This window comes from Rattus rattus, chromosome 7, assembly GCF_011064425.1.
Source record: "Rattus rattus isolate New Zealand chromosome 7, Rrattus_CSIRO_v1, whole genome shotgun sequence".
NCBI lineage: Eukaryota > Metazoa > Chordata > Mammalia > Rodentia > Muridae > Rattus > Rattus rattus.
The window spans coordinates 50,073,189-50,087,411 of NC_046160.1; the positions used below are offsets into that span (position 1 = coordinate 50,073,189).

The window sequence follows — 14,223 nt, forward strand, 5'->3', positions numbered from 1 at the left end:
GAAAAATGCAAGGCTCCCCAGCAACACAAACCCGGCAGCACACTCAGTGATGCTAAACTGAGCTTGAGTCAACACCAGTGAAGGAAAAGTCTCTGCCTTTGAGAAGCTCATATCAAATGCAGAAGATCACAATTCCTGAACTTAAACGTGCACAAGAATCTCTCTTAACCTCATCCAAATTTGAGAGACTTTTCATTTTCCTGGATGCAGGAACCAGCATTTCTGAAACACTCCCAATTGTTGGCAGTATGAGGAGTTTGTAGATACCAGGCGAACAAAATGGTAGATCCTTTAAAGGCATACAAATTGAAACAGGCTCTCTTACCTCAAGAGCACATATAACAATTCAAAGACCACATTATCCTTAACAAAAACCCAACCTACTGATCTTCTTACCATCTGAAATTAATGACCTATTTCTTTATTACATCTGTGAGCATGGTGAATGAGAACAACAAAAGTAAATAAATTTATTATTTCAACTAATTTTCCTCCAAATTTATATAACCTAATTCAACTTGCATGTACAAAGTTTATTTTTTTATAGAATAAGGAAATAACCTAGATGCATATGTAACTGCCATTGCCAAATTTCTACATAAGCATGAGCTAATACATGTAAAACAAATAAAGTTATATGTAAGTTATTGTTGACTAGAAATTACTATTCAAAGACAACCTGGATAATGCCATTATATTTCTTGTGGACAAGTTGCTTTTCTTGAATGGATATTCCTCTTGATTAAGAAATGGATGCGTTTTGTTTGTATAAAAATATCCCATTTTATCAACTTTCCGTTATAAGATAATAGTAGCTGGCTAAATGGGTATTATTTAGTGTATTGGCCCAAATTATTTATGGATATTAAAAATAGATTATATCTGCAGAAACATATAAAAACAGAATCACATGTCACAAATATTTAAGTATGAATGCCTCAGACTACTATATGTAATTTGTGCAGGTTAATCTGTGTTTGTGTGTGCATGCATGTGAGGGCCAGAGGATGGTCATAGGTAAAATATCTTAGGTATTATCCACTTTTTAAAGACAATGTCCCTCACTGCCCTAGGACTTACCAAGCAGCCAAGGCTAATAATCAGCAAGTCCCAGAGATGCTCCTGTCTCTACATCCCCAGCTCTGAGATGGCAGCACGTCTTCAGCACTGAGTGTAGACACTCAGTTTATTTACATGGGTTCTGGGGAATGAGCTCAACTTTAGCGCTTGCAAAGCAAGCTCTTTTATTGACTGATTTATCTCCCCTCAGGGAATCTTTAAAGCAGGAATTTCTTCACTGTAAACAAAGGTAGATTTCAGGGTCAATAAAGAATATTACTGAAGGTTCTGAATATTTTGCATGCTGAATTTGAATCCACTTCTTCACCCCAATGCTGGTTGACCGACTAGAGCTCATTGGTCCATCAAAGTCTCTCTTGTCACTACAGATGGCTGACAACCAGCAATTCCATCTCTACTGCTGACTCGCTTCATCAACTTTCCGCAGCATCTACAATCCTGCTTTCCCTGTATCCCCTCCTCTTGTGAACACAGTTCTTTCTCTGGTTATGAAATAAGTTAGAACTTCTTGAGTGTGCTTAGTGTTTTAGACCCTGCAATTCTTCACATGATTGATGGACAACCAGCAGCTACCTACAGATATGTATCTGGCTGATCTCCAGGCAAAGAGATTTTACCGAAGTTTGCTTCACCATAGTTCTATCATCATTCACCACAGTGATTTATACACATATGCACATATATACAAAAAGCTGTGCCCTCCTGAAAAGAGGCGCTGAAGGCGGTATGCTCAATTAGAGTACACTGCAGGCAATGCAGAATGACACCACAGTCAGAGGGTCCACGCTGAGCTCTGAGGACTAGAAAACCGAAGCCAAATACGTGAGGATAAAGAGAAGAAACCAAGCCTTTAAACATAAAATCAAGTTCACTTGGACAAAGGAAAAGTGAAAACTACGTAATTTCAAGGCACAAATAAGACATCATACTGAAACATGAAAACAAATATATTTGTGAGAGAGACATTCACTATAGATTGTGGGGTCCTTAAATGCCCAGCCATACCTTGGGGACTTTGACTCACAAATACTGAGCAGTGACCACAGTTGTAGAAGTGTCAGTGTAACAAAGAAAAAGCAGATGGGCAAGTTCTAGTTGTGGGCCTCTAAAACAAGTTTTCAGGTATCAAAACTCCATGAATAATTTATTCATAAACTAATAGGAGTGTTTTGCTTCAGTTTTCATACAACCACCTTACCATGGAATCATAACTTAACTAAAGTCATTGGGATAATGGAATAACCTACCATTTTGCACTTTAAAGTAGAATTACACCACAGATAAAGAGTTGAAATGAATCTCCTAATAATTATTAGGTGAAGCCTCAATAAATATTAGTGATATTTTTAAGAATCATGTGTACTCTAACTAGATCAAAACAGTCCATAAAGAATGTTAAAATTATATTAAGAAGTAAAACTATATCTTGATTTTTAAAAGCACAAGTTCTCAGAATGTACCTGTTTAGTAGTAAACTCAGCTAAAGCCAGGCACGGTTAAACATGTTGAAATCCTGCAACTGAGAAGCTAAGGAGGTATCATTGCAAGTTTGAAGAAAGTGTGGGCTATGTAATGAGTTCTACTAAGGACCAGGCCAAGCTGAAAATTAAGAAAATAAAAGGAAGGGGTTGGGTGAGATGGCTCAGTGGGTAATGTTCTTGCCACCTGAGGTCAGATCCCAGCATACACATAAAATGATGATTGTGGTGGTGACTATATGTAATCCCATCACCAGGGCAGCATAAACAGGAGAATCTTTAAAGTGTTCTGGCTAGCCAGTCTAGTTGAATCAGTGAATTCCTGGCTCAGTGAGGGACTCTTATCTCCCAAATTAGGGTGAGAGATTGAGAAAGATCCCCAATTTCTGGTCTTCACATACATGAGACTGCATGCACATATACACACTGTACACACAGAGGAGCATATATACAAAAAAGGAAGGAAGAGGAGGGAAGAAGAGAGGGAGAGAGGGACAAAGGGAGGGAGGGAAGTCAACTATTAACAATTAAATATACCAAAGCTTTATAGAGATGGGAAGAATGTTTTGATTCTGCAGTGTAGGGTACTGAATTCCAGTCCTTATGCTATTAAGTGAGAACTGAAACACTGTCTTCTGCCATTATTCTAAGGGGGCAATTTTTATAATGTTATGTATGGACTTCCTACCAGGGCCACTTCCTGTATGTATAAAACTAATATTTTGATGTGCACAAGATCTAATTTCATGAAAATAATAGTAACATTGGCTAATAACTCTGGATGTTCTACTGTTGTATATTCTGGCTACTCAACATTATATTTGTTAGTATGCAAAAACATTGACATCCTTCTGATATACACAAACAGAAATACAGAAAACATTTTTATAAATGATCTTCCTAAGAAATCAAGGGGAGTCTACGGGGCTTGGAGGGAAGAACCGGCAAGAGGGTAATTTGCAATTATAGTATAATCTCAAAAAGTTGTTCAAAAAGAACATAAAATTTATCACATAAAATAATATGCAAAAAAGCAAAAATGTTTTTAAAACAAAAAAACACACCAAGTTACATTTAGAGATTAGCCTAGCTCTCCCATAATAATGTCCTAAAACCATGACAACCAATGAAAACCTAATTTGATTGGCTATAGTGAAAGTGCAATTAATAACAGCTTGAGTTACCGATGGTTCACTCCATTTGGACTTTCTTCTCCCCTCTACTGTGCATCAGAAACCCTAGCTAATGTCCAAATAATCCTAACGTAATTTAGCAGAATGACCTTCAGGCAGTTTCTAGCCTTGTACACACACACACACACACACACACACACACACACACACACACAACAAACACACTCACTTACTCAACTGACATCCTGAATTAGTCCTTGCCTCTGTTCAAAGTAGATCCCCCCCCAAAAAAACCCAACTAGCTTTAGAGTGTCATTTACTATTAACTGTGGTCAGTACCCCAAACAAATGTCTGCTATCTTCAGATCAAGATGTTATTGTGCATTTCAAAAATATTTATATTTAATTATTGTCTTTAAGTCTGAAGCTGTTACTAAGGCTAAAGTTGCTCTGACTCATTCTTTCCTGCCATTCTTTTGGCTTCTTTTCTAATCTTGAAGGTTTGTTTTTCAAGCATCATGATTGAGTTTGGTAAGGACTGTAAGAAAAGGCACAGATCTACACACTGCTACAAAGGACACAGTGCTGGACACCGCTACAAAGGACACAGTCCTACACACTCACAAAGCACACACTGCTGGACACCGATACAAAGGACACAGTCCTACACACTCACAAAGCACACAGTGCTGGACACCGCTACAAAGGACACAGTCCTACACACTCACAAAGCACACAGTGCTGGACACCGCTACAAAGGACACAGTCCTACACATTCACAAAGCACACAGTGCTGGACACCGCTACAAAGGACACAGAACTACACACTCACAAAGCACACAGTGCTGGACACCGCTACAAAGGACACAGAACTACACACTAGACTCAACCTCCAGGCCATCAGGAAAAATAAATCAAGCATTAGAGAACGACTCCAACAAAACCAGATCCTGCCTCATATCCAGAAAATAAATGATTTTCAGTTAAACACAGCTTGTCACTTGTGGTTATAGAAAACAATAATTAAATTCTCTTCTCCAGGAAACAGGAAGTGGTGGATGAGCCAAATACATAAAAAGCTTGTACCGTGTAAGTCAGCATTCCTTACGGCATGCATCCCTTGTGCTACAGGAATGCAAACTGAACTGAACGTACTTAAGTGTTTTAAGGACCAATGTGAAACTTAAAAAAAAAAACCTCTAACCCCTGCAGATTTTCCTGAGTGTGGCCGTCAGCTGCAGCCAGCATGAACGCTCTTCAAAGACAACAGGATAGTCTTCAGCTCAAGTCCTCTTTACATTAGCTTCTGGTGAGACAAAACATAATACAGGCAAATATAATTATGCCCAGCCTATAAGGCTGTCTGTGGCTCTGTTCTACTCTACCTTTATCTGCCCCTGATCCATCTCCACTTCAACCATTCAACCTGTTTCCCTCTCCTTGCATGAGGTTCCTCTGTGTGTTCCACAGCATGGCTCCTCTGAGTTTGGTCCTTAAGTAACTGCTAATTCCCCTTTTAGGCTTAACTAAATGGCACGTCTGTTGAAAGAGTTCCGTCAGTGATTTTCGCTTCCCAGACAGTTTTCCATGATTCCCTTATCTCAGCATAGTTTGCTTTTTTCTATGCTAAGGACTCTGATGGCTCACATCCATGGAAAGGTCCTGAGGAGCGGGAAAACCTTCATCTGTTCCACGTATGAGAGTTTACAAAACATTGACCAGAGTGTACAAAAACTAGCAACTGCAGCTTACTCCTCTGGATGACTGCAACTTGAGGCTGCTCCCTACAGAGCCTCCTAACTTCCACTTCTGGTGTACATAATAAACATCCTGAGGTTCCAGGTTGTCGTGCCTCATTGGTGCTGCTCCATCAGCGAGAGCACGGTCCACCCAAGCCCAGAGTTTCTGTACACATGTCTGTTCTTGCTTTATCTCCTCATCACCCAAACTGATTCCAGAACCACGCCATTCAGGACACAGCTGCATCCTTGGTACTACAGTAGTGTCCAATGTGACAGTGAGCTCCTTCACAGTCCCACCTGCTTAGTTCAACTCTCTATAGCCAGTGGTTGAGTAAAAATGGGCATTGACTATCTTGCAAGTCAACGAATTAAATAACTAATGAAAAGCTAATCACACCTTCTACCTATACACCCCTCACTACTTTTACAGCAGTTTAGATATTTTCCCCATTTTAGAGTTAAAATGAAGTGACTGAGGACTGGTATTAGTAAACTTTCTTCTGACAGTGAGGTGCTATGAACAGGTAGCCCTGCCCCTCCCACCCTGGGCCAGCAGCAGCATGCACACACTCTATTGAGCATTCTACGCTCATTGCAACAGTTCCTCAGGAATCTTGCCATCTCCAGCAACATGGTGTCTTCACTGTACCTTTCTTTGCCTTCAACTTAAGGCTCCAAGTTTGACCCACCAAGAAACTCCTTGCAGGCAATCTGTCTCCAGGTTACCTGCAAGGAGATTTCTAGAACCTCTGTACAAGCTTCCATCCATACTGCACACTAGTAAAACAAGCATTCTGCAGACAATGACAAACACTGCTACAAGCTCTAGATATAGATAGGCCACAAGAGGCACTGTTTTCTCTCATGACTGTAACCTTCAAGGCCAATGAGGAACCAACAGAACACTTGGCTTCACTGGCCACCATTCATGCTGTTACTGCAGAGCACCGTGTAAGGGTTCTCTTTATGCCAATGTTCGTAATATCGGCAGGTCCCCTTCCTTGCCAGCATGCATGTTTTTCACATCGTTTTGTTCCACTTTCTCTTCTCTCTAACTATAAATCTGATCATAGACCATGATACAGACTGAATGTTACAGTGTCTTAATATTTCCTTTATCAATTATCCCATTGCTTCTGAATTCCACCTCATGGAAACTTTCAGGAAACTCAGAGGAATGACATTGCTGATTCTTTCCCACAGTATAACATGAATGGCTTCCAGCAAAGCTCTCTGTAGGACTTTTGTTCCCCCTCTGAATCTTACGAACAGTGTTCATTGCCCACACTCCCTTCCTTCTCCTGAACTTTTAGAACTGCCTATAAGCTCTACTCACAGGACTCTGGGGCTTCACAAGGCCACAGCTCAAAATTTCTTCATGCTCCTTCTGCAACCCACTAAAAGCCTCTGTAGTGCAGCTCCCAGCACAGCAACAACCCCACCTTTTACATTTCCTGTGGTGTGGCAGAATACTGGACATAAACAGCCTAAGAGAGGATGGACAGATTTCATCCCTAGTCTGAGCTGTCCCAGCTCATCAGTGTGAAGGTCTGGTAGAGTTGAGGACAGCTCCTGTGGTAGTAGCAGGAACAGAAAACAAACCAGAGTGGGGCTAGGCTCTCCCTCTCAAAGCCTGTGGTCAGTGACCTTCCTGCTACCTGAACTCATCTATTACAGGTCCCAAAATCTTTTCAAACAGAACCACCATTTAAGTAGCAAGTATTCAACCATACTTATCTACCAGAGACCTTTTACATTCAAATAAAAGCATTCATCGCTATTGATCTCCTTGAATCATCTTTGGAGAGCTTTCTGAGAAATTCAAGGTCCAGAAATATAAATAAGTCAAAAATGACAGCCAGACTGATACTGAGGTTCTAAAATTTAAAGTCACTGACAGATGCATGAATGTGGTGAATATGGGGTAGAAAATGTGTCTATCAAAACATAGGCTTCCCCATTTAACTTATGGTTACCCCATACGTGATTTTAGAATTTTCCATTATGTTACAGTTAAACATTTGGGTCACCCGAAATGTATGTTGCAAAATTTTTCCCAGGCAATTACCATAAGCATACCCAATCTCTTCCTTCAGTTTCAGTGGGAAACATTTCTCCTATTCATATCAATAAAACAATCCCCCCATTGTGTGAGGAAAAGCTCCACACCCACACTGATCTCCCTGCAGATTTCAACAGTGGTGACTTCATCATTTTTATATGCTCTTTTCAAAGGCAGACAAAAGCTCTCGGGTGTAAAAAGTTATAATATCCACCATTTTGTGCTTTTCTGTAAATTATGGGCTGAAAAATACAATGCCAGAGATAAACCTGGGAGAGAAATCTACATAAAAGCACACAAATCCCCATCCAAGGACTTCTCTTCAGACTTAACTGCAATCCTGTCACACTTTAAAAATGTCATACTGATTTTTCCATTCATCGGCCCTTGAGAGATATCAATTAACAAAAAGCATTTAATATTAACTAATGCTAATTGATGCACTGATTAAATAACCCTGTACAAATTAGAGGCTGGAAGATTTCTTTCATTGCAAAATAAAGGAGGAAATGGTGAGGTGGTTTTGAAGATAAGTGAACATCGCCGCGCTGATGTACAGAAAGCTACAGACAATTGTTAGGTCACAGCATGAAAGAGGAAGAACATTGTGATGAGGATCTGTAGTTTAACAGTTAGCAAAGCTAGAAGCCAAACAGTGCTAAGCCTGGAATGACAGCGCCTTCCAACATCCACCAAGCCCCTTGAAGCACACCCAAACTTCAGTTCCAGACAATCTGGGGCGACATGAAGGAATGTAGAAGTTCTCATTTTGATAGGGATGTTGGGGTTTGGGAGCCTCGGAGCACTCAAAAATTAAGATTAAAATACTCTTGTGGGGCAAAGCATCAGTAGAGAGGTTTATCTTGATTAAAAAAGAATTAGAGCATGAGTTAAGGAGAGGGGCAGCAAAGGTGCCCCTTCTCATAAAACAGCTTCCGGAGTGCTCTGCCATTGAGCTGGAAATTATGGGACAAGCCTGAGCTTCCCCTTAAAAGGAGGTAAAACTGTCTTTCTTAAAAAAGAATACTAATAGGATCTAGAGGAAGTGTGAGAAATTAAGGAATTTAAAAAAATGATTTTCCCATAAGCAGTGATGTACCCCAGGCAGATATACCTACAAAATGATTCAAACTAGTCTAGCATTTAATACTCTCAACGAAAATGTAAATAACAAGCCTTGGAGTACTTAGAAACAACAGAAAAACATTCCTCTCATTGCAGAAATGAAGAGTTTGTAGTTGCTACAAAGAAGGCATTGCAGAAAAGATTTGTTACAAACACTGTAGGAACCATTATCTGTGTACTTATTTCTAGAACAAAGATGTGCATCATCAATATCTTTTATCGAACCTTTCAACTTTGTAATGTAGATGTTCTTGATACCGTGCAAAAGCTGATGAACTTACACAGCAAAACTTACCTCTAGATGCTGACTGCCAGGTATCATGGCTGCATCTCTGTTGGCCAAATTCTAACCCTAACTCCAAACACCTTTGGGACGATATGTTAAAAATTCATCACGTTAGGTCTAAATTTGTGTCGGAAGCAAAATACTTCAGTGAGAATACAAAATGATGTTGTTTAAATTCAGTCTTGTCTTGGATGGTATCGCTGGCTCCATCCGTGGTGTTTGTGAGTTTTGCTGGGTTTAGTAGTCTTAGGTTGGTATCTGTGGTTCCTCCGAGGTTGGAAGGCATCGGTCCAGGCCCTTGTACCACTTAGGGTCTCTGTCGAGAAGTCAAGTGCAATTCTGATAGTTCTGCCTTTGTTTGTTACTTGGTCTTTTTCTTGTGCAGCTTTTAATATTTGTTCTTTGTTCTATAAATTTGGTGTTTTGATTATTATGTGGTGGGCAGATTTTCTGATCCAATCTAACTGGTGTTCTAGCGTCACACATGTTTATAGGTATTTCTTTCTTTAGGTTGGGGAAATGCTCTTCTTTGACTTTTCTTGAAAATATTTTCTGGTTATTGGAGCTGGGACTCTTTACCTTCTTCTACTCCTATGATTCTTATGATAGGGTCTCTTCCTAGTATCCCAGATTTCCTGAATGTTTTCTGTCAGAAATTTTTTAGATTGAGCATTTCTTTGACTGATGTATCAATTTCTTCTGTCACAGCTTCTGCACCAGAGATTCTCTCTTGCATCTCCTGTATCTTGTTGGCGATGCTTGTTCTGTTGTTCCTGTCTCATCCCTAGTTTTTCCATCTCCACAGTTCCTTGACTTTGTGTTTTATTGCTTTTATTTCTATTTTCAGGTCTTGAAGCATTGTATTCATTCCCTTCACCTATTTAATTGTATTTTCCTGTGTTTTTGAGGGATTTATTCATTTCCTCCTTAAAGGTCTCTAGCTTCTTTATTGGATTTAAGGTCATTTTCTTGTGCTTTGTTTATGTTAGGATAGCCAGGGCTTGCTATAGTAGGACAACTGTACTCTGAAGGTGTCATATTGCCCTGGCTTTTGTTGATTCAGTTCTTACACTGGCTTTTAGTCATGTGGTTATCCCTGGATGTTGCTAGTGTAGCAAGTATCAGGCCTAAACAGGACCTTTCTGGTGCAGCAAGTCTCCAGTGGTCAACCTTGTATGTCCAGTGGAGGGATGGGACATCCACCCACCCACAAAAGCTTCAACCCATAATCTGTCCTGTGAACAAGATGTGCAGGGAACAGCGATCGAGCAGAGCAAATGGACAACCAATGACTGGACCAACTTGAGCCCCCCCATGGGAGAGAGACAACCCCTGACACTATTAATGATACTCTGCTACACTTGCAGGAAGGAACTTAGCATAACTGTCTCCTGAGAAGCTTAATCCACCAGCAGATGGAAACAAATGCAAAGACCTGCAGCCAAACATCTGGTGGAGCTCAGGGAGTCTTGTGGAAGAGTCAGGGATAGAAGTGAGCAAGCTGAAGGGGTCAAAGACACCACAGAAAGACTACAGAGTAGACTAGCCTGGGGCTCACACAGACTGAACGACCAACCAAAGAGCATGTAAGGATTGGACCTAGGCTCCCTACATATTTGTAGCAAATGTGCACTTGATCTTCATGTGGGTCCTCTAACAAATGCATTGGGAGCTCTCTCTGATTCTGTTGCCTACTAATAGATCTCCTTGCCCTAACTGGACTGCCTGGAGAGGATGTACTCACTTCAACTGGGACTAGATGTCCCCGGGCTGGGTAGTACCCAAGGGGGGCTTCCCTTCTCTGAGGAGAAGGGCAAGGCATAATGGGGGAAGGGATTGGTAAGGGTCAGAATTGGAGGAGGGAGGGCTATGATCAAGCTGTAAAGTGAATAAATAAATTAATTAATGGAAAAAAGGGCAAAAAAGAAAACGCAAAATGAATTAAACTGTAATGAAATCAATTAGACAAACCAAAACATTTCAAAACATAAAGCTGTCATTAACGCGGTTGTAGAAGTTTTCAGTGGTCAAAGATAAAAAATGTTCCCGTATCTATGACATGGTTTCTTCTGATTTCCCAGACTTAATAAAAGAATTTTAACTAGGAAGCCAAACAATTCATAATTGATACAAATACATCAATTTTCTTAGCATCATTATTATCTCATCTATGGTCACAATTGTCTTTCTTTTCTCCCTTCATCTTCATCTCGGATACTTTTAAGAAACAATTTGCTAGCCTCTAGTACGTGCTGGGCATTAAGCCTCCAACTGTATCTGAGTTATATCATGGTACACAGCAGCAAGCAGGGCTTTTAGAACATGTCACATATGAAGATGAGGACCGTGAGAAACAAAAAAAGCAGTAGTTCTCAATCTGTGGGTCACAAACCACAAAGGGTTCATGTTGGGGGATGGTTTTGTGTGCTGGGTAAAGGTTGTCTTTGTATTATTCAAATGCTTATTTCTTTACTTGCAGAGAGGAGAATCCAGGCTGGAGTTTGGTATTGTTATTTTTATAAAGTATCAGTGTTTTTATAAACAGTCTTCTCCATCACCTCTGATAGCCTAGCAAGGAGCTGATCAGCTAGTTAGCTGGGCAGAAGAAAATGAGGAGGGGTTGGGGATTTGGCTCAGTGGTAGAGTGCTTGCCTAGGGCGCAAGGCCCTGGGTTGGGTCCCCAGCTACAAAAAAAAGAACCAAAAAAAAAAAAAAAAAAAAGAAAATGAGGAAAGACTGCCAACCTAAGTCAGGGGATCCCAAAAAAGAGACCGAAGGGAGAAAGAGAGGATCACAAGAAGAAGGTGTGGAGAGACCAGGAGGATTCGCCATAACATCACAATGAGAGAGCAGCCATGAGGACACCATAGACCAGAGCGAGCCGGGGCAAGACCAAAGGGCAAGTAATGGGGTGTTAGTAGCCTAGGAGGGTTAGAGCAGCTCAGAACCTGCCCAGCTTAGACTTGAAGCTTGTTAATAAAAATACCAGGTCTCTGTGTCTTATTCGGGAGCTAAAATGGGATAGAAGGGGTATAGAAATGCCCGGATAACAAGAGGGCACAGATAACCCCCCCAGATAATATTTTACAAGGTCACATACCATACAACCTTCATATCAGATACTTACAATTCATAACAATAGCGAAATTATAGTCATGAAGTAGCAACAAAATAACATTATGGCTAGGGATCACCACAACATGAGGAACTATACCAAAGTCTTGCAGCATTCGGAAGGTAAAGAACACTGTCCAAGAGGAATGGACAGGGGATGGAGTATGCTTCAATCCCAGTATTTGGGGAATAAAAGATCCTAGCGGAAGAGGAAATAGCAACATTTGGTTTGACTGATTTGTGTGCTTTTTCAACGATGCTGCCTTTATACCACAAAAATGTGTGACAGTTGATCCAAGTCATTCTTTGAATGCTTACATTTAGTTCATTTCTTAGCACTTCCTCAAGAAGATGTCCTACAGATTCTTCATCTTTTGTGTTCATGACCACACAAATCTCCTGTGAAATTTTTTCTGCAATCAGAAATAGAAAAGTTTTAAAGTTTTATCATTGAAAACAAAGCACAGAACAAAGCTCGATTATCCTGAAACTTATGCTTGCTTGATTTTCATCCCCCATGAGTAAGATGAGGGAGATTCTAGCCCAAAACTATGTACAGAGACATGAGCTATCTACTAAGACATTCTGGGTCTATTTACCAGACAGGCTAATGCATTCACACTAAATGCTATGTAATAACCATACATTATGGGCGAGATGAGAAGTGAGAGATCTTGGTCTATATTTTAGAGGGAATAACTGGAAGTGATAATCATTTGTGTGATGACTGCCACCCTTCGTTATTCGAAAGTAGTCTCCCAGATTCTCAGAGATTCTCACCTATAGGTAATGTCCTTCTGGTCATGGACAGATTTTCCCTAGTACACATCTACATTGTCAGTTCCATACAACACAGTTTCTGTTTGGACTCTTACCACAGCAGATGAAATTTTTCCTCAATCTTGCAAGGCTTACTTGAGATAGCTTAAGTTAAAATATGTGACACATGTGGCACAGTGCCATGTGACACAGTGGCATTCACCCCTGAACTTTCTGATCACTCTCTCAAAAGATATGACGTCCTCCTCTGGAGAACTCTGAGGTACTAAGGAACATTGCTACAGCTGTCAAGTACTGAGCCTTGAACTAAAGCAGCAAAACCTAATTCAAAATAGTATTTCTCAATCAAACATTGCCTGGATCATTATTTGATCCTGGTGCTTCATACGTGGGTGGCTTATGTAATATGTTTTCTAGATGAGTTTATCAATTAATAAGTTTTTCTAGAAAAGCTCCAAAAGACAGTTAAAATAACACCACCAGTTACTAATACTCCTGTTACTAATTCCCATTTTACAAAGTTTCCTATTTATTCACAAAATCATAGTAACATAGAAACCATGTTGACCATAGAGGAAAGAATTATTATGATTATGTATCCTGAAGTCAGAAGCCTTCGTTGCAGATAAGTGACTGACTTTCATAAGATCCCAGGGCTTTTGGTGGTAGAAAATGTACACAAATCTAAAAAATTTACATTTATAGGCCTATAGCTACCTTAGGGAACCAAAATGTGGGTAAAGGAAAGGCATGGAACACTTAGTGAACTTTCAACCATCCCTGTGTTCTATTAATGCCACTATCCAACTTAATGGCTCAAAATAAGAATGTGTGTATTCTGTGTTACAGTTCCCATTTTCACACCTGGATATCTAAATACAGGTCTACCCAACGATCACGCCTTCCTACAGTGATACCCAACTTGCAATAGTTTCTATACATGATTTTCACAGGCTCTTTGCTCAGACCCTTCAGTCAAGAAAAGTAAGTATATATAAACCAAGTAATTGCAGTGGATTGAGATGGACAGAATCCCTGTATTCTGAATATGGATCTACCACACTAAACTACGCCACTTTTCCATCGTCTCATCTCTTTGGGATTCTATTTCCTTACTGAATAAGGTTCTACTAATTCCTGAAACTCTGCAGATACATAACTCTGATAAAATCTAGTTTGATAATGAATGGAGATGAATATGCCAGACCGTGTTATAACATACTATCAGGTTAAGGAACACTGGCTGCTGACAATTACAATCAGATAACTGTAATCATTAAATGAGATTAGAGCTTACCCTAGAAAGGTGAATGGGCTTTGCTTAGGAGTGGAGGCAAGGAATTTGGAAAGAATTCAGAGAGATAAAAATGGAAACAAAATAAAATATGTTGAGGTAGGACAAGGACCCATAAGCATACTGTGA

General features: G+C 40.0%; 1 protein-coding gene across 1 annotated transcript in view; it reads right to left on the reverse strand.

Moving 5' to 3' along the window:
• The window catches only part of Crppa (CDP-L-ribitol pyrophosphorylase A), a 257,449-nt gene that overhangs the window by 147,697 nt on the left and 95,529 nt on the right, over positions 1 to 14,223 (reverse strand). The window contains exon 6 of the mRNA XM_032907659.1: positions 12,339 to 12,433. Coding sequence (XP_032763550.1) covers positions 12,339 to 12,433 — 95 coding nt within the window. The remainder of the gene's footprint in view (positions 1 to 12,338; positions 12,434 to 14,223) is intronic.